Below are 21033 nucleotides of genomic sequence, written 5' to 3'. Positions count from 1 at the left end.
GCATTATGGCAATGATTTGCAGAATTCCTCAGCAACCAACTGAGGTCAGTGGCAGCCGCAGGCCTCCAGCCCTCTGAGAAGTGAGGCACCAAGGGCACAAACCTAACACCCACTGACTCTATTGGGCGTTAAACCAGGCCCTACCTCAGCAAGATACTCTAAGAGTTGCAATGCTTCACATATGGCCTGCCAGATAGCTAAGGACCCAGCCCATGTCACAGAGAGGGAAACTGAGGCAGGAAGGTGATCTGATGTGTCTAAAGCCACAAGAAGCCCAAGTCAGATCCAGTTCCCAAGCCCATTCTTCTTTCTCAGTTAGTGCATGTATTCCATTGCCTGCTCTCCTCTCTAGCATAGGCCTGCAGTAACGCCCCAGCTTCTCTGTTAGTTTTCACTTGCACACACCTGCAATCTCACACTCCGAGTCTCCTCTGTGACTCCAGGAGGGAAGGTCACTTTGATGTTTGGATCCACAGTGGAAAAGAGCAAGGTCCCCTCTAATGGCACACTGCATTCATTCTCCACAAGACGAGACACGACCAGGAACCAGGAGAAGTGGGGGACGCTACAGCGAGCCATGTGCTTCTGTTTCAATCATGGGGAACAAAGAAAACCCAAGTGAGTGACATGTTGTAGTATCTTTCAGTCACAACTAGGAATGTAAGTGTCTAGTCGACTAGTCGCTTCCCCCCACCCTAGCTGCTTCTACCAAAGAGAGGCAGCAAGGGGGGAGGGAATAGAAGCCACAGAGACAGGGGAGGCAGAGGCACAGCGGGGAAATGGCGCAAGTGGGGACTGAAGCAGTCCCTGAGTGCCCGGTGTTTGACTGCAGCGCTTCTGCCTTTGCAATGTAGCAAGAGCCCCAGGGCACTCTTGCTACATTTCAAAACAGAAGCGGTACAGATGGAACACACTTGTCCCGTGTTCTCCACTTCTCTTCTGCCTTTTAAATGTAGTAAGAGCCCTCCACATGGACGACTACTCGATTAGCTGATTAATTGAAATTTAACATCCCTAATCACAACAGCCCGATCCTTATTGCGGGAGCACTGACTAGACACCAGTTGAAGTCAATGAAGTCACTGAAAAGAAAAATATCAATGGCTCATAATGTCTCTTTGGTGTATATACAGAGGTATCACACACACTTCGATGCAAAGAAAAGCCATCATGTGATTGGGCAGTTGCTCCCACCGGAATAAAAGGGGTTAAAAATAGCTCTGGGATAAGGCTGTTCCAGGAGTTACTTATAAAGAGCAGGTTTATGGCAGCTAGTCGGGGCCTAGCTGAGCGAGGTAAAAAGGGCTGCAGGGCAGAGGGAGCTCAGTCTCTCGCCAGCTCTGGAGGAAGAAGGACTATCTACCTACAGAGGACTGGTGTCATGGACAGGGCAGTGCAGGGAGAGGGACCCAGTGGGACTCCAGCCTGGCTAACTCCCAAGCTGAGGCCTGATAAAGGGGCCCAACAGGTATCAGGACCCATAGGAGCGGCTCAGAAAGAAATAAGCAGCAGGTCCACCCCCCCTTGACGATGAGAGTAGCCAATTCAGACTGCAGTCTGCCCTTGGGGCAAGGGGCTAGAGTAAGGACAGCAGTGGACCCCTGACACCAGTGGTAGGATTGGGAGTGGCTGTTCCCTAACAGGGAGGAGCCCAGAGAGGGGGCATCACTCGAGTGCAATACCTAGAGAAAGGGTGCCACGGTCTGGGAAGGACATGGGTCCTGGCATGGTGGAGATAGACGGGGAAGGTAACTAAGGTGAGACACCCGCAGAAGAGGGCAGAGCTGATTCAAGGATAGCCAGCAGAAGGCGCTGTGGGAGTGAGGGTGAAACCTGTTACAAACCAATAAAGCCTATTTCTTTTAGACAACTGAGAAGAGGTTTGCACCAGCAGAGCTGGCATTTGAGGGGACCTTTCATTCCCACTCCTGAGACAGGACACATTGCACAGCCTGCAGAAGCAGCCAAGACACAAGAGCCTGTAGCAATGTCTTGTGCTCACAGGCATGACTGCGGGTAGGGAGGGGAGAGCACAGATTGAAGCTCTGTACAGTATCCCACAGCTCTTCACAAAACGTGGAATAAGACCAGGTCTCAACCTGGCAGATATTTCAGTCCAATGGTAATCGACATGAAGCACTGCATGCTGGAACCTGTAGTCTTTAGGAGCCATGACCCTGTATTAGAGATGAGGACTACAGCTGCAATCAGGGCCAGATTATCCATTAGGCACAGTGCCTATGGCCTATGAAAAAGATTAGGGCCTAAAAAAATTCATAACTGACTAAAAATATAGGAAAACTGCTAAAATCCAAGTTAATATATTTGCTACCCTTAAGCAACAAGCAATATACAGGTGCAATGTTATACCTGAGGAGTCTAAGCACCCTGTGATGGGGTGATCTGGGCACACGCTGCCCCAGAGAGACCACAGAGAGCTCTTCCAAACAGGCAAGTGGCAATGGAGGAACTGACCAATCAGGGGCTAGAAAGGCCTACAAAGGGAGCTGCAAAGCAGAGAAGCAGTTAGTTCAGGGCAGAGCTCAAGCCATGCAGACCATGAGGCTGTCTGAGGAAGCTTTCTACAGAAGGGAAAGCCCAGAAAGCACCACTCTCTTGGACTGGAGGAACAGACTGAGAGGAAACAAACTTAAGGGACAGACTAAGAGAGACACTAGACAAGAGGACACTGGAATGGGCCCTGTTAGATGTGTACCCCAGAAGGGGTTTGTATTTCACACTGGGCGTGACTCAGCTGGAGAACTCAAGTAGCCAAAAAGGCTTTTTAAAGAGACTGTGCAGGCACATGCACTTGACCAGATGGGGCACTTGCAAGAGATGAGGGCCGCCCTGTTAGATACTCTCACTGTATGTGCAATGTTTTGGGTTACCCACTCTGATGCTTTGGGGTTGCGCCTAGTCCCAAAAGGGGAAGTGGCACTGTCTGCCCTGAAATTCTGGGTTTCTTAAATGCTGTGCAGCTGTGGCTCACAGTCCTGACATCCACAGCCAGCAGACAAGCATGCAGGCTATAGCCTGTCCTCCACGACCTAGTTACTTTTTGCAGGGTGAGCCCAACATCCTCCTAGTCCCAAATGTCTTCAATACTGTCTGCCCTGTAGAGTCCAGTCCTCTTGTTGAACACTTGAAGAAGTTACATTTGCTGCGCCTTTAAAGAGACAGTACAGTGCAGCTTATTAACATAACTGGGGTTGACAAATGCTCCACTTCAGTCAAAGCACCAAGTAGGTTTATGGTAAAATTAGTCCAAGTTTATCAGAATGACACAGGTTTAAACTATATCAAGTGGGAAGAAAATGGAGATAAAAATGGTTACAAGCCAACTAAAGTAAAAAATGCTTCTAAGACTAAGATTTAACATAACCAGTTCAAGATCTCGTTCAAGCTTGTTTCCCTTCTTACAGCACTGTGACTGGTCCAGCCAGGAGCCACTCTTGTAGAAACAAAGTGCTGGCTTCTTTGGTCCCTCAAGAGACAGGTAAGTTTTGGGTTCTCTCCCCTTTCTTTTTATACTCCAGTAATCCTTTGAAAGGTATTCTTTGAAAAGGGAGCCCAAACAAAGCATCTCTCTTGCTGGGACGTAGATGCCCTGCTGTCTTCCCAACATTCAGCTAGCCGGTCTCAAAAAGCAGGAAGGCTTCCTGGTGCAGGCTCCATCCTTGTTAAGTGATCATCTGTCCCCACTTGCTCTCCTGATGGCTTTGTTCACCTTGCATGTAAATGTGCCTTTGTCTTTGGACACCTCATCTGACTTTAGAATGAAGTACCATGAATTGCACACATGGCGTGCCACTTTCAAGAGCAAAAATTAAAGTGGGCAATATCAGGCGTATAGGCGATAGGGCATTTCTTCCTTATTAATACATAATCTAATTTAAAGTCCTACAATTACGAGGCCTACGAAGACCTTAATCCTACCCTGGCTGCAATCCATTTACACCATTGAACACACAGCTCAGATTCATGAAATGCATCCAAGCTAGCCCTGGAGACTGGAGAAAGTTAAAGCCTGCCACCTGCTGCAGGGCAAGTCAGGTACCCACACGTGACCAGGCGTTAACCCAGCCTGCTTACCTTTGGCTTGCCTCTCCGCTTCACGTTGGTTTGCAGGTCGCTCCAGCTCTGCCCGTCGAAGGTCCGCACGACCACCTCTCGCTTACACAGCGTCTGAGGGGAGGTGTAAGGCATCCAGATCTGCACCTCCTGGCAGGGGACGACAGGGCATTTCCATGAGACATCCACAGGGAGCATCCACAGCTCTGTCGTAGCTGTGCTCTGCAGTCTGAGCATTCTTACCCGAGCAAGCAGGGGAGGCCAAAGGCAGCCTGACAGGGTGTAGCAACCCTCTGTGCCCTGTCCCCTTCCCCCAGCTCCACTACTCCCTGCCTCTGGAAACAGCTTGCAGAGTGGAAAAGACCAGTGAGCATTAAATCGCCAGGCTTCCCTAGCAAAGCACCCCAAGGGCAGCCCCAGTGGGAACCATTGAGAGTGACTAACGGGCTGGGGATCAGAAACATTCAATCAAAGCCAAAAGAAGAGGGGCTGCCTGCTGCTAGCACAGTAGCTCCTGGCTGGAGCCTGCGACGTGAGAAGAAATGCTTCCTAGGCTACAGACAAAGGAGCCACACTAGGTCAAAGCCCATTGCTGGCCACAGATTGGCAGGTGGCGCTCAGGAGGAGCCCTGCTGAATTAATTCAGGGGAAGGATCAGATACCATTTGATTTATGATTGGCCCTGAAGGGCCAGCATGTTTCTATCAATGTTGGTTGCACCTCAGAAGGGGTCTGCACTGGTTTGACGGACCCAGCCAGCCAGGGGTGCTGGGAACTGATGAGAGTGGGACTCCCCAGCTGATCCCGGGCTCCACAGCTTTGAAATGCACAAAAGCCCCTGCTGGGGACTCTTGTGCATTTCAAAGCTGGCACCCATGTGCAGCCAGAGTCAGCGGGATTTCCCACTGACCCGAGGCTGTAAGCGGAGTGCCGCATTCCTCCTTTGAAATGTACAAGAGCCCCTTTTGGGACTCTCGTACATTTCAAAGAAGGAATGTGGAAGTGCCTATCAACTAGTTGATGGAAATTCCATCGACTAGTCAACTAACTGCATTTTAACACCCTTAGTTCAGAGATCCCAGCAGTCAGTACACAGCCCTGGCAGCCCCACAACATGATCCTTTCAGGTCACAAACAGGAATTTTCTGGCCACTCCCATTTGCTCATATCATGGACCTAGCGGCTAAAGCAAACACAGAGCTCAGCCCAGCCCTGTCCTGACTCTCACATGTTCTTACCTGCTGGAATTCAACCCCATGAGGCCGCAGCTCCAGCACTTCACTCAGTAGGATGTCATGGTGCCTCAGTTTCACCCAGCGTGGGTCAGGTGAGAGCGTTTGGAAATGGATTGTTACTGAGGAGGTGGCAGCACCCGGGGGAAAGTAAAACCGGACGCCGCAGGCCAGGATGACTTTGCAGCCTCCGGGGGTCACAGTAAAGCTTGAGAAAGAGAGAGGCTGTCTGAATGACATATTGCAAGGACTTCCACTAGTGTAAGCAGTGTTGTGGTAGCCCTGTGGTAGCACTATGGGTCCCAGGATATTAGAGAGACAAGGTGGGTGAAGTCATCACTTTTATTGGACCCATTTAATCTGTAATGTATTAACCCCCCTTTTGATCCTCTGGCTACAAGGATGTTAATGGGCAAATTCATCTTGACTGGTCCCTTAGGATAAGCATTAACTACTCCCCAGACCTAAAGAAGAGATCTGCATAGCTTGAAAGTCTCTCTCTCTCTCTCTCTCTCTCTCCCCCCCCCCCCCCCCAACAGACACTGGCCCAAGAAAAGAGATTACGTCACCCACCTGGTCTTCCAATGACATCACACTCTACTAAACTTCTTTTTTCCTGTGTCCTGTCTCTGGCAGACAAACTCCCTTCATGTAATGGAGTAAGCCAGGGGTGGACAATTATTTTTGACCAGGGGCCAATTCAGAAATTTTTGAAGTGGACCTGGGCTGCCCTGGAAGGGTCAGGGCCAGGACACTTCCCTGCTTCCTCACCCACAGACCCTGATTATTCTGGGGGTGGGAGAGCACATGAAGTCTCTCGCTCCCTGCCCCCGCCCTGCAAGGGAGCTCCATGCTTAGAGTCAACCACCAGCTGAGCAGCAGCTGAGCAGTTGACTTTAAGTGTTGTGCCCCTTGCAGGGCAGTAGGAGACTTCATGTGCTCCCTCCGCCCCCAGGCCAATCAGGGCTTGGGGCAGGGGGAGCGTGCAAAGTCTCCTCTCGCCCTGCCAGGAGCATGCAGCATTTCCAAGCACTGCGTGCCAGAGGGCAGGGCAGGAGAAGACTTTGCACATTTCCACCTGCCCCCAGACCTCAATTGGCCTGGGGATGGGAGCACGCGAAGTCTCTCGCTCCCTGCCGTCTGGCGCGTGGGACTTAGAGTCAGGGTTGACTCTAAACACTGTGTGCTCCCTCGTTCCTAGGGCCTGATTGGCCTGGGGGAGGGGAAGCGGCAGGGCTTCCACGGGCCGGATCAACCCGCTTGGAGGGTCAGAGCCGGCCCACAGAGGCCCTTTTGCCCACTCCTAGGGTAAACTCTGGCTTGTCCATTTGGACAGGAAATAATTTTGGACAGAGACTATCCCTCTAAAGCATGTGTACAGCCTCTAGTATACTGAGACCCTAACATTGACTAGGTGCTACTGCAATACAAAATAATAAATAGTCACAACAACAACAGAGCCACTTAATGAAATACCTGTCCTCCTTGGGTCCAAGGATCACTCTTCCTAGCTCTTCTGAGCTGGATTCATCTGCAGTGAATCAGAAAAAGAGTTAACGGAGTGGGTAGCAGGCAAAGGTTCCGCTAATTTGAGGGGTGCTGGTGACCAAAAAGCATCTCTCTTGCAACACTCTTCTTACCAGGGGCTGAACCCAAATTCCACTGAAGTCAATGCAAGATTTTCCATGTCTCCCAATAGGATTTGAATTGGGTTCCAGGGGAGGATGGACAAAGGTCAGTGAACTTTGGATGTCTTTCATTTCCTGTACTTAGCAGCTGTTCTCCTAGCTGTACTGGCATCAGACTCATCCCTACCCTTGCCTGTTTATGATCTAAAAGGCAAATGCTTTTCAGGATCTTTTTGCTTGCAGCTTGAGGACTTACCCAAGAGACTGACCTTTTGCCCACTGACTCCCCCACAATCCTACCCCTACCATAACCTGCAAGATCTTTCCAACAATCAGGCTGTGCACAGGCATCTCCAAAAATTAGAACTGACTCACCTTGGAACTCCCTCCCACAGAACTAGCACAGGCTAGAACTGAAGACACAGGCAATCTAGTGCACAACTTCTGGACAGCTGTCATCTCTCCCTTATACACCCTCTAGTACAGCCTGTTGCTAAAAGTCTGCATATGCGAACACTCACTTCCACCTAAGGATGTGAATGAATAGTCAACTATCCTATAAGCAGGAGCTTATCAGGTAGCAATATCAACTACTCGATCATTCCCCCCGCCCCGCCCCCCCCCCCCCCCCCCACACACACTGCATTCTTAAAGGGACAGAGAAGAGCTAGTGTGCAAAGAAGCTGGATCAATCTCTGGTTCCCCGCTGGGTCTCAGGACACTCCCCCCCACCCCACCCCGCTGCTGCTCTGCATTCTTAAAGGGACAGAGCAGCTGGTCCTGTTCTCAGCACAACCCCCCCCCCTACTTCCCTCCCGGCTGCCCCTCTGCATCCTCAAAGGACAGGGGAGTGGATGTGATCCACACACTGCAAATGCTGCAGACCAGAGCCCTGTGGAAAAAAGCAAACCTTTCTTGGTTTCACTGTATTTCACAAAGAAGTAGGCTTACTCGGGAACCTTGTCCTCCCCACAAAGGAAACCAAGCACTTTAATGCACTGCTGTGGAGTTTGCTTCCCTGCTTGAAAGACCCTGTAACATAAATAAGGTCTTCATCCTGCACATGCTAACCCTAGTAGTGCTTGCTACTTTACTTAGGAGTCACTGAGGTACTCTGAAGAACCAAGAAACTACACTAGAAAACAAAGATCTGACGTCTGCCCTTAATGATTTCCAATGCCTGCCCCCAAACAAATTGGAAAACCCAATGGCAGTGAAGGGGGAGCTTGTGCAGAGACCTGCGGGGCCGGCTGCTCTGTCCCTTTCAGAATGCAGAGCGGCAGCGGGAGGCTGTCCTGAGACCCAGCGTGCCCCAGAAGCAAGTGCTGTAATTGTCCTTCCTTTTCAACTGAGTAGTCGAGGGAAATTCCATCAACTCCTCGACCAGCAAATTAACCGCTACTTAACATTCCTACTTGCACCCCCAACAAGTGAGCTTCACTTTATCAGCAGCAGAGTGCTCCTGCCATGCAGCATTCACATTTACACTTGCTGCGGCAAAACTTTGTTGTTTGGGGAAAGGGGTTTAAGCTTCTGTGAGTGACAAAAGTTTTGTCAATTAAGTGCAAGTGCAGACATAGCCATTGACTGCAAACTCTTTGGGAGAGGGGCTCACTCTTCACATGTCTGTGCAGTGCGATATACAACTGCAATGATGCCTTATCAATAATTATCAGTCTTCTGCCCCTCCTGCTCATCTCCGACAGTCACGTTCACACACCTGCTTGTGATGCTTCCTAGAGCCAGGGAGCAGCTGTTTGAGATGCAGTCAGACCAAAGAAAGGCAATTACCAGATTGCAGGGGGATCTCAGGTTCTCCTAGAGGGTTGCCCCGCAGGTGCACAAAGGGAGAGCTCTGGATCTCGGGGGGGATGGAGCGTAGCCTGTTGTTCTGCAAGTCAAGCCTGGACAAGTTGGGAAGGCTGGCGAGGGATGCGGGGACTGTCACCAGAAGATTGCTGTGAAGGCGCAGCTGCTGCAGAGATCGCAAATTGGCTGCAAGTTAGAACAAGAAGAAATATTGCCTGCTTGCTAAATACATGAACAGTGACACTAATCGTCACCAACAACAGATATATACATCCCCAATTCCCCTCCACAAGCACCCAAGCTCCACCCCAGCCAGCCTGCATCAGACTCCAAAACACACACAAATCATGGATATATTTAAATCACAAGAGGGATTATTTAAAGATCAGGGCTTCCGAGAATTTTCCAGTTGGGAGGGCAGTAAGTTCTTTGAGACAAGGACCCCCTTTGTTGTTGTTTGTACAGCACTGGGCACAATGGAGCTCAGGTCCATGCCTAGGGCTTTTAGGTGCTACTGCAAAATAACTACCACAGCAGAAATGTGGGCACAGTAATACAAAAATTAAAGCTACAGAAACAGCCTCATTCAGAATACGGGTTTGAGATCTCTGAGTCCAGCATGGAAACACTTTCTGGATTGGTCTGGACACAGCATAGACATCATTTAAAACAGCAGCCCATCAACACCATTAGCCCTTAGTGCCTTATCTCAGAGTAGTGACTGCAGAGAAGCAGGGATCCTATTGGCAGCAAGTGCCCCAGCCAGCCAGTGGCCTGGATCCGTAGCTGGTGTATGTCAGTTCAAAGGCAATGGCATAATCCTGATTTATAACAACTCAGGAGCTGGCCCAAAGCCGTCTGAATCTTCCAAGGGCCTGCTCCGCTCATTGACTAAATTGATGGGACTCTGCCTAGACCGCTGGTTTCAAACTTGGGTTGCAGGCTGGGTAAGCTGCTGGTGGGCCCGCAACGCTTTGTTTATTCCAGTTCCGTTGCTATGGAGCCTCGCAGTTCCCATTGGCTGCCATTCACCATTCCCAGCCAATGGAAGCTCCGTGGCTACAGACACTTGAACAAACAAAGTGTCGTGGGCCCACCAGTGGCTTACCCAAGCAGGCCTGCGACTGGAGTTTGAAAACAGGTGATTTAGACAATACCCTGCTCCTAGCAAGTTGTATAAGAGTTACCACCCGATCCACACTCTGCATGGGGGTGACGAAGTAAAGGGGGCAGTGACAGATACCGAATCCCATTTAAAGGCTAGGTTTTACATGCCTCCCTGTTCAAAGGCCCCCTAAACCCCACCCAATCCACATCAGGCGTAGGGATGCTAGTGAGTAGTCGACTACTCACTTCCCCCCATTCTTGCTGTCTCTGTATGAGAGGCAGCAGGGGGGAGGGAGGGAACAGGAGATAGTGATGGGGGGTGTCACCTGTCCCCCTCTCTGCCACCTGTCTCTATCAGCGGGGCCTCCCTGCGGACAGGGGCTGCTGCTGAGTCCTGGCTCAAGCCAGCTCCAGAAGCTACCCCCACTGTGGCTCTGCAGACTATCGATTAATCGTGTAGTTGATACAAATTGTATCAACTACACAATTAGATAACTGCAATTTAACATCCTGAGCCAGGAGCTAGAATCATAGAATACTAGAACTGGAAGGGATTTCGAGAGATCATCTAGGCCAGTCCCCTGCCCTCATGGCTGGACCAAGCTAGGGACATTGATTCCCTCTCTTCCAGGTGCACCTCTTACCGAGTGAGTCAGGGATGCCCATCAATTGATTCCCTGAGAGATCCAGCTCCATGCAGTTACCCAGCCTCCCGATCTCGTCAGGAAGTGATTGTAAGGTGTTCTCAGACAGGTCCAGTCTTTGCAGTGCTGCCAGTTCCCCGATACTCCGTGGCAGATCCCTGAGCTGATTTTTCATGGCAGAGAAGAAAATCAGCTTAGTGAGCCGGCCAAAGTCTTCGGGCAGCCCCACCAGGCTGTTGTGGCACACCAAGAGCTCACGGAGGCTGGTAAGGTCAGTGATGCAACTGGGCAACCTAGAGAAGCTATTAAAGCTGAGATCCAGATGAGCGAGACATCGTAGACTCCCAAAATCTTCTGGTAAGGTTGTCAGGGAACCTTGCAGACAAGCACCAAATTCATCCTTGGCATGACCTCCTGGGGGCATGGAAAAACAGAGAGAGAAGAGTCCACATTCCATGGATTCTGCTAAGCTAGCCTCAAACACGCATGCACAACCCTCTCGGACATCGACAGCATGGCAAACTGGAAGTTCAGATGAGGGATTTTAAAGCTCTCTTTTTTTTGGTAAACGTGTAACCACTGAAATTTTCTCCCCTCTTCCCCTTCCCCCAGTAGCAGTGAGAGGAGAGAGATGTCTGTGAGAGCCGGTGCACATAGGGAGCCGGTTTTTAAGCCTGCTCCCCACAAGCACCAGCTCCAGCAGAGCCATCTTCTCCCCTCCCCACTCCCGCTGCTGCCAGGGAGGGAGCAGGAAAACTGGGTGCCCAAGAGCACTGGCTCCTGTCTGCTCCCCGCCACACAATACAGAGGCAGCAGTGGAGAGGTGTAACTGTGAAGGTTAACCAATGAGCCAAGCTGATCAGTTAACTGTTTAACCATGTATCCCAACACATCCCTGGTTCAGACACCACTAGCAGGAGGCTGGAGGACTGGTGCGTGCACGCAGATTATTCAAGCAAGGTGTACAGCAAAGCTCAACGTGTGCACCAAAGTGGGGCTCAGGAGATCTGGGTTCTAATCCCAGCTCTGTCACTGGGTGACTTAACCGCACTGTGTTTCTCCATCTATGAAATGGGCTGTGGAGGTGCTATGTATCAATTGCAGCAATCTCTGAATTGTGGATGTATGGCTTTGCGGAGCTGGGGATCTGTATTATATGGAGGGATCTGTTTTAGCACAATCTCTCTTTTTTTTTCCCCCTTTGGTACTTTCTAACCCCTGGAGTTCTGACACCTGACACACTGTTGTGGTGTGTTAACAGCAAGGGAGGAGAGAAGAGAAGTATCTGGTACATGGTGGGAGATGGGAGAACTAGGAGATACAGGATGCACTTATGAAAGAGGCAATTTTGCCTGGCCATGGGGAAATTTCCCTGCGAGGAAGGCGCTGGAACAGCTGTCCCAAGGGAAATAATGGAAGCTTCACTGCTTGGGACATTTAAAACTATCCTGAACAACAGCACATAGGTAACAACCCACATTGGCAAGGTAGGGACTGCACAGGTTTCCCCATCTCTAACTTCTACAAGTCTAGGTTTTATGGGAGATGTGCTCAGGTATCTGAATGCAAGTCTGGCTCCAAATAACAAATCAAGCATCTCCAAAGGCTTTCTAGCTTGCTTGAGACTACAAGGACAAATGACCCATGTGGGGAAAAACGTGTGGCAGCCACATGATTAAAATTCATGCTTCACAAATGTATGGTACCTTTCCTCACCACCCTCCTTCTGCTGTTCAGTTTTAAATGCTTACATTAGAGGATACCATAGGATTGTATAATTAAAGAACAATTAATATTTGAGAAACCCTGGATTAGCAAATAGTAGAGCTTAAATAAGGAATTCTTAGTGAACCCTTTTTCACTTAAGGATATTCAAAGTATCTGAGCACTTCACGGCGTAACTCCACGGAGGCAGGGAAGTATTTAATATGCCCAATCCACAGATGGGAACAGAGGCCCAGATCCACAGAAGTACTTAGATGTCTATTTTCCCTTGATTTCAAGTATCTTTGAATCTGGGTCAGAAATACTTGCCTAAGGTTGCATTTTAGTGAAGCTGGGAAATGAACCAGGTCTCGTGACTTTCGGGTTAGTGTCCTAACCACTGGGCCACCCTTCCTCTCTGACATGCACATGCAGTTCCCCCCACAAAGCTAGATGGTTCAACACTTCTCCAAGATTACTAAAAAGATACATCATTCATATTCACAGCCTCCCAGCATACAGAAACCAGAAAGCCAGAGCAGCAGTACAATGGTCAACAGGTATTTATGTGTATATTATTCATTATCATGCCATGACTCCAAGTCATAGGCAGACCCCCAACTCCCAGTACTTATTGTGCTCCTGATAAATTAGCCTCCTTTCCTGGTCATTCTTGAATCAGGCTGCAGGTGACAGGACGAGGAGCTGTCCAGAAAATAACAGCAGGATGAAATAAAGCCAAAGGAATTCATTACATCTCATAAACACCAACTCTCTAAATCAGACTCTCTACAACTCAAATCAAGTGACTTTCAGATAACGGGCTGTACTTGTCAGACAGAAACAAGACCCCAGCCACTACAGAAACAAAGGACGGTAATGATGGACCTTAAGCTGTATCTTGCTGGATGAGCACGCTGATCCCCCACAAGGCAAATGGACCCAAAGCCACTGCAAGGGGCTCCAGTGCACAATGGAAACCATACAGTCCATTCATCCTGGACCAAGGAGCAGAGATGCCTCTCTGTGTCTTACCTTTCAGCACCAAGGACCGCAGGCTCTCCAGTACAGGAAGGCTGCCCAGTGTGGAGTTTATGAGGGCATCATTGCAGTTCAGCCGCAGAAATTCCACCCGGACCACGTCTTCCCTTCGTTTCTCAAACAGCTCGAGGAACTGGCGACAGCCGTCAGGGTACACATCTAGGTTCAGCCTGTTGCCTGCCAGGCGGCAGCCCTTGACTGCCACAGTCACCAGACTGCCCTCCCCCAAAGCCTCCCCAACTGCCGGCAGCTCTGCCATCGTCTGCTGTTAGTCCACTGGGGCTGGAGCATGTTTTGACTTGCCAGGCAGGCAGGCACTTGCAGTGCCACAAGGCAGCCGTGAAGAAGAGAAAGGAGGCACTGAAAGGGGACAAGAGCACACAGTGAACCCCTCCTGCCTCTGCACAGCCTGGCTGGAAGAAGTTTGTAAACAGCACTTTCCAAGAGCTGCAAGATGCATGGGGATTGTACATATGTCGCTATTGATTGTATGGGCAGTTGGCATAGATTTTAAGGCCAGAAGGAACCATTATGTTCATCTAGTATGAGCTTCTGCACATCGCAGGCCACAGACTCTTCCCCCATCCACTCCTGTAACTGACCCCTTCAATGAAACACTTCGGCTGTGTCTAGACTGGCCAGTTTTTCCGGAAAATCAGCCGCTTTTCTGGAAAAACTTGCCAGCTGTCTACACTGGCCGCTTGAATTTACGCAAAAGCACTGACTTCCTACTGTCTGAAATCAGTGCTTCTTGCGGAAATACTATGCTGCTCCCGTTTGGGCAAAAGTCCCTTTTGCGCAAAGCTTTTGCGCAAAAGGGCCAATGTAGACAGCTCAGATTTGTTTTCCGCAAAAAAGCCCCGATCGTGAAAATGGCGATCGGGGCTCTTTTGCGGAAAAGAGCGTCTAGATTGGCATGGATGCTTTTCCACAAAAAGTGCTTCTGTGGGAAAGCGTCCGTGCCAATCTAGACACTCTGTTCCGAAAATGCTTTTAACGGAGAACTTTTCCGTTAAAAGCATTTCCGGAAAATCATGCCAATCTAGACGCAGCCTTCAAGTTACAGAAAATCCACCATTTACAGTAGGTTAAACCTTCAAGTGACTCTTCCCCTTTGCTGCAGAGAAAGGTAAAACCTTCCCAGGATCTCTGCCAATCTGATCTGAGGGAGAATTCCCTCCTGCCCCGACCCCTACAGGCAGGCCTGAGTGGGTCTTGGCCCACCCACGTAGCATCCAGGCCCACTCAAATCAGGGCCAAAGCCCCCTGAATTCACAAGCTGAGACTCCTGACCCCTGCTGACTGATGCAGCCAGGCTGATGGACACTCTCCTGCCAGTGCAACATGCTTCTGCCCCCAAAGCCATCTGTAGGTGGGCACGGGCCCTGAGGCAACCTCCCCCACCCTATGCGGGGCCCAGGGCAACCCCCTGCCCACCCACTTTTCCTGTCCAAGTTAGTCTGGGCTCACTAGTCAATTCTAACGGTTACATGCACACCACCCCCTTGCTACAGTCCCTGGCTACTTCTACACTGGCATGATTTTCCAAAAATGCCTTTAACGGAAAACTTTTTCCATTAAAAGCATTTTCGGAAAAGCACGTCTAGATTGGCAGGATGTTTTCTGCAAAAGCACTTTTTGCGGAAAAGCGTCCATGGCCAATCTAGACGCGCTTTTCCGCAAAAAAGCCCCGATCGCCATTTTCGCAATCAGGGCTTTTTTGCCGAAAACAGTACTGTGCTGTCTACACTGGTCCTTTTGCGCAAAAGTCTTTCAGAAAAAGACTTTTGCCCGAACGGGATCAGCATAGTATTTCCGGAAAAGCACTGACGATCTTACATGAGATTGTCAGTGCTTTTCCGGAAATTCAAGCAGCCAGGGTAGACAGCTGGCAAGTTTTTCCAGAAAAGCGGCTGATTTTCTGGAAAAACTTGCCAGTTTAGACACAGCTCCTGTGTATACAGGCTCCCATGGAACCACTCGCCCCCCCCCTCCCCCGCGCTGCTGCTTCTGTATCCCTACTCTAGACATACTTTATAGATGCACAGGAGTCTGTGGAACAAAGGCTGAAAAACCATTAATCTACACCACTAATTTGCAGTCAGACATGGTTTTTGCTAGCCCCATTGGGCAGAAGGGGAAAGTGAGGCACAGGGAAGGAAGCAATTTCGCCAAGATTACCAATGGAACAAGCAGGAATAGAACGTGAGGCCCAGGTAAGCGCTCTACCTACTAGGCAGTGCTGCCGCCCCATGAATGGCCCCTAGCAACGTGGAGTTTAGCCCGATAAGCCCAGAGGCTGCAGCGATGGGCTGGAGGAGACACGGGGGGGGGGGGGGGGGGTACCCCCAGCAATGCTCCCGCGAAGGCTGGCGGGACGGCGGCTGCCGGGAGGGGGAAGGCCATTCCGGAGGGAGGGAACTATCTCTGCCGGCCAGTGCCCAGCCACGCAGGGCGCAGCGGGACAGGACGTGTCCCGAGCTGCTCCGCGGCCCCAAGAAACACCAGGAGCCGACAACGGGGGGCTTGCTCGGTCTCCCCCTCCCCCGCATCCCGGCCAGGCTGCAGCCATGGGGCGGGGCGGGGCAGAGCCCAGCCCGGGCCGCTCGGGGTAGCAGATTGGGCCCCGCTTCCGCCCCGCGAACTTGGTCAAAGTTGGGAGGCGGCGCCACCGGCCCCCGCCCCGGGTGCAGCCCGCAGGGTCCCCCGGCCCCGCCACAGCCCCACGTGGCCGCAGGGGCCGCTCGGCGCTTACCCGGGCTAGATCAGACGGGGCAGGCGCAGGGCTCCCCCGCCCGGCGGGCCGGGACTGCACCCAGCAGCGCCGCCCCGAGCCCGCCCCGCTCTTAAAGGGACAGCCCCCGGTGGGCGGCAGGGGTGAAGGCTGTAGCCAAGCGGGCTAGGCTGGTACCTGAGCGCCAGGCGGCTGCTTGCGGCAGGGAAGCGGGCAACCAGCAGCTTTGCCTGGCCACGTGCGCCGACCCGCTGGAGCTCTACAGAGAGTTATATAATGCAATGTAGCTGTCCCTACTGTCAAAAAGGGGTGTGCAGATCCTTGCCAAACACGTAGTATAAGGAGTCCCGTGACACCTTGAAGATTAACAGGTTTATGCGGTCGTAAGATATCGTGGGTAAAAACTACTTTGTCAAAGGCGAGCATCTTTCAACATTCGTGTTTTAATACAAGGAACTCCTAAGCTACTTAAGCAACTCAGTAAAGCATGTCCAGGATATCGCAGGGAATTGCCATACCTGTACCTGGAAGCATACAAGGGACGATACAGATACATAATGACTTATGAGCTACAGTCATAAACCATCTCCCTGCACCTGCATGTGCAACAACTATTATTATTGTTATCCCTTCTGTGGCCCAAGCAGTTAGCCAGTAATAGGGGGTATTGCTGACAGACATTCATGATAGAAGTCAGGTATTTCATGGGTGCAACCCTGTTTATTTTTACAAAGTTCTGTTTTCCAAACAAATAGAAACAAGTCACAGCAGGCAGTCTCTCTGCTCAGAAAGAAATCTGACTTTGCAATAAGTTTGAACTAGAAGAAGCTCCGTCTCAGCCACTCCCCAGTACCACACTCATTACTACCTCTCTGTAGTGTCTCAGCTTTCTGGCTCTCAATATATAGGCCCATACTGCTACACTCAATTAATCCCCTTCTAGCTCCTTTATTTGCAGTTGATCCCTGGGAAACGCCTCAGGTCACATGGTTTAATTCTGCTCAGGTTTTCCAGTGCAGCCTACTACCTTGGTCAGTGATTGTTCCCAGTGATATTACATGAAGGGGCCTAACTGCTTCTTCCATCATTAGCACACTCATCAACTTTAACCATGTCTGTGATTATTGGCAGCCACTAATCCCTTCCAGCATAACACTGTTCTCTTGATTGCAGTAGTGTCCAAAAGACCCTAGCAGGATCAGGGCTCCATTGTGCTAGAATAGATGATGTACCAACACACAAGAAAACATGGTCCCTATTCCAAATTAATTTAGCTTCTGAATCTATTTCCAGAATGCCATCTGAGTGTATGTGTACAAGATACATGGACTGGAAAGCCATCTGAATGCCATCCTAATGTCTTTGTATAAAAATGATGTGACCAATCAGAGAGAGTTAAACTCTACTTCTGCCCAGAGGAGGGACAGGTGCAACGGGAACAAGAACCCAGCTATGAGTGTGAGGGGCTAAGGATGGGATTGATCTTAGGTGAAGAGGATTGGTCATTCAGGGAGTATAAAAAGGAAAGGGAGGGCAGGGGAGAAAGTTGTTTAGAGGATTATTATGTGTAGGGAGTATATTTTTCTTGGCAATAAGGGACTAATCTAAGAAGGAAGGAAGTTAGATCAAAACTGCATATTTGAGGATGAGAGCTTTGAGAATGTTTTGTGTTTTTACCTGTGGCTCTGAAAAATTATTTGTTTTGTGTTTGGTATGAATGGATTGTGTTCCTATGTTCAATGACTGCTGTCTGGAGAGGCTTCCCACCTTCCCGCATTGACTTAAGTGTGGTTCTGTGTGGAGTTCTATAAATAGAGCTCATATCAGCATTATTGGAATCTGGTTTGGTTTTTATAGATGGCTTTCCTAGTTTGTGGATTATGATAGTAGGGTAAGAAGTCAGGTTTATATTTCCCAGGGCTATCTGGTTGTACCTGTAACAGACCAGTGGTATGTCTGTGACTGTCTGGATATGCTTCTAATACACAAGCTGTATGGGTTTGTGCCTTCTAACTGCACTTCAATTTATTTGACATAAAGTTTAACCCTCTAGATGCAAGTGGTCTATTTATGTATAGGCATCCTTTAGTATTTGCGTGTCAAAATACTCCTTCTCTACATCTTGTTTATGTATGCAGAGTCTGATACCCCTATGGTGTCAATAGTGCCTTGATACTAGAGCAGCAGTAACAAACCAGTAGTGATTGGTGCAGAAAGGGCCCTGAGAGGAGAATGTAAGGGAGCACCCCATTGAGCAATCACATTTTGGTGAGGGGCAGAGGTGGGTAATGCACTGCCTGGGTGCTACCCCGAGTCAGCTATTTAGCAAACAGTAATGGTAGAAGGCTAGTAGAGCTATTTTCCTGTCTCCAATTTTTTCCACAAAACTTTGTTCCTCTAGTTGTGCATTGCCATAGAAGGAAAGAGGCTCCTACTTCTATCAGCCAGTATGTAAGGTCTTGTTACTTCCCTGTTTATTTTTGTTGTTGATGTCTTAGGGAAGTCTGTGAAAGGCAGGTGTACTCTGAAATGTACCTCTGTAAAATGGGTACCTTCTTAATCCACAGATGTTGTAGTTTGCCAGATCTTGTTTCGGGGTTCAGAATTAATGTTAATTCTTCATATCCCACTTGGGTGAGAGCAAGAGCTGGCTTCTACCTTGGCTTATGCATAATTGACAGAACTGTTAATTAAATTCAAAAAACTGTCAACTCTCCTGTCCCAAGTGTCTCCATAGCCCAATTTGAAGATAGTGGCATTGCACAAATGTAAGTGTCTGACAAGGAAGCTTTATATTTGATTGCTGTTTGGTTTGTAGGGGTAGCAATCACAAACAGCACCTTTTAATTATAAAATGAGCAAACTTCCTCTGGAAATCCTTGTGAATAGAGCTGGCTGAAAATGTAGAATATAATAATGAAAGGGTTTTTTTTTCCCTTTCCAAGTTTTTAACAATTTTTTTCTGAGAAACTTTAAAATGGAAATTTGTCAAAAATTGTTTCACTTCAGTAGGTTAAACATTCGACCATAATGTACATATCTTTCATTAAAAATGCTAGGCACCAAACAGGTCACAAACCAATCTGACCAGTTTTAAATGCAAGAATAAATCCAACAATGCAGTTTTTATAGCTTTAGAGTAGAACTGCTCATGGGCTTATTTTCAGGTTGTCAAAGAACGAAGATGTGCTAATCAAATTACATTTTTCTATTTCACTTCCTTATGTTTAAAGTAGAAGTCTGCTCTGACAACTGAATATTTTCTGTGTAAGTAAGCATTATGGGAGTTTCAAGTTTATTCCTGACATTAGAATGGAGCAAAGTAATGCTTTTGGCTAACTTTGGTCAAGCTTCTGAACTGGAAGAACAATAGGCCAGTGGAACAAACTGCCTAGGGAAGTTGTGGAATCTCCTTCACTGGAGGTTTTCAAAAGACTGGATAGCCATCTGTCTTGGATGGTTTAGACACAACAAATCTGCATCTTGGCAGGGGTTGGACTAGACCCTTGCGATCCCTTCCAACCCTACAGTTTTAACAAAATAACATACACAATAAAACTTTATAATTTGCGATGTTTTTCCTGAAGCTTTGCTTCGGTCACATAGTTCATTGTCTGAGCTGCTTATGTGAAGTACCTTGTTCCAATACTATAAATTGGAAGTGTTTATAATTGCATATCAGTTCTACTTGTCTCCATCCCAGGATTTGTATAGCATGAGCAATATAAGTTTCCCTGGAACACTTCAGCTAGTGTTTTACCCTTAACTGGGGCTTTTTGGTTTTCTAACTATTAATAACAGAATCTCCTTGCCTATTTTAGTCAAGTTTTCTGCCAAGATTGCCAACCAGAATGATGAGCCATGTGTTTTGTTATGTGGATTCTTGTCTTCTAGAAAACTGTCCAGGGAAAAAAAAACTTGCCAGGTTCCTTGCACACTTCCGTCAGGTGGTGATAATCTTTGTTACTGCTAATTCAAGATGGATTTGAAGCAGAGAACTAATCCTCCTTATCCTGTCAACAGTACCTTGAGCCCTTCAGTCTTCAGAAAGTAAGTACTGGATGGGTTTGATTCTTCTCTCACTTGCTACGGCTTCATCATGACTGGAAGTGCTCTGGATTTATGATCATGAAAACATGATTGGAAATCAAATTAATGACTTGAATACTGGGATGGAAAGCATGCTTATATGCAGATGATACCAAGCTGGGTGAGACTGTTAGCACTTGAGGGGCAGCCTTTGAATTGACAATTACTTTACTTAATTTCATTTTATTGATTTTTAAATTTGTCAAAGACAAGTGAAAAATACTACACTTAAAGAAAAATCAAATGCACAAATTAAAATTACCAGCTAGGCAGCAGTACTGCTGAAAAGGATGTAGGTATTACAGTGGCTCTCACGTGGAATGATTCAACAGTGTGATACAGTTGTGAAAAATGCTAATATCATTCTGCAGTGTATTAGCAGGAGCATTATACATAAGACACAAGACACGAATTGTCCCAGTTGACTCAGCACCAAGCCCTCATCGGGAGTACTGTGTCCTGCTATGGGTGCCACACTTTTAATAAAGATGGTGAGAGTCCAAGAGACCTACAAAACTGGTAAATGTTTAGTACATCTGACATATGAGGAAAAGCATAAATAACACTAGGCATATTTAGCCTTAAGAATACAAGGTGGAACAGATAAATCTTCAGCTATGTTAGTGATTGTTTATAAAGTGTATTGTGATCAATTATTTTCCATGTCCACAAAGGTAGGAAAAGAACTAATTATCTAAATTTTTGGTGTGGATTAAGCCTAAACTAGGAAACACTTGGTAACTATCTGGGTAGCTAAACACCAAAGCAGGCTTTCAGTGGAGATTGTGGAATGCTTGTCATTAGATGTTTTTAAAAATAGGTTAGACCAATACATTTAGACATCCCGGCAGGCATTAGGTGCTGCCTCAGCACAGGAGGCAGAATTGATTACTTTTCCCTTTCAGCTAGTTTCTGTTAAATAAATTAGCCTGTGTATTTACCAGTGAGAGAATGAGCCGTCAGACTAAGCT

General features: G+C 48.4%; 1 protein-coding gene and 1 long non-coding RNA gene across 3 annotated transcripts in view; one reads left to right on the top strand and one right to left on the bottom strand.

Annotated features, from left to right (window-relative positions):
- The window catches only part of LOC112544435 (uncharacterized), a 57410-nt gene extending 44171 nt beyond the window's left edge, over nt 1-13239 (top strand). The window contains exons 1-4 of one of the 2 annotated variants that reach the window (XR_012903687.1): nt 9802-9884; nt 10482-10765; nt 12706-12758; nt 12881-13239. This is a non-coding gene — a long non-coding RNA (uncharacterized LOC112544435). Of the gene's footprint in view, nt 1-3425; nt 3500-9801; nt 9885-10481; nt 10766-12705; nt 12759-12880 lie in introns of those variants that run through there. The other variant, XR_012903686.1, reaches the window with a different exon arrangement.
- The window catches only part of PIDD1 (p53-induced death domain protein 1), a 30199-nt gene extending 14264 nt beyond the window's left edge, over nt 1-15935 (bottom strand). Inside the window, 9 exon segments of the mRNA XM_075928245.1 lie at nt 406-585; nt 4096-4224; nt 5313-5514; nt 6783-6837; nt 8726-8929; nt 10495-10908; nt 13234-13424; nt 13426-13599; nt 15473-15935. Of these exon segments, the coding sequence (XP_075784360.1) occupies nt 406-585; nt 4096-4224; nt 5313-5514; nt 6783-6837; nt 8726-8929; nt 10495-10908; nt 13234-13424; nt 13426-13599; nt 15473-15645 (1722 nt within the window). The 5' untranslated portion in view covers nt 15646-15935.
- Between the last annotated feature and the right edge of the window lie 5098 nt (nt 15936-21033).

This window comes from Pelodiscus sinensis, chromosome 4 (assembly GCF_049634645.1).
Source record: "Pelodiscus sinensis isolate JC-2024 chromosome 4, ASM4963464v1, whole genome shotgun sequence".
NCBI classification, from domain to species: domain Eukaryota; kingdom Metazoa; phylum Chordata; order Testudines; family Trionychidae; genus Pelodiscus; species Pelodiscus sinensis.
Note: the sequence above shows the minus strand (reverse complement) of the source record. Positions and strands in the feature narration are given on the sequence as shown.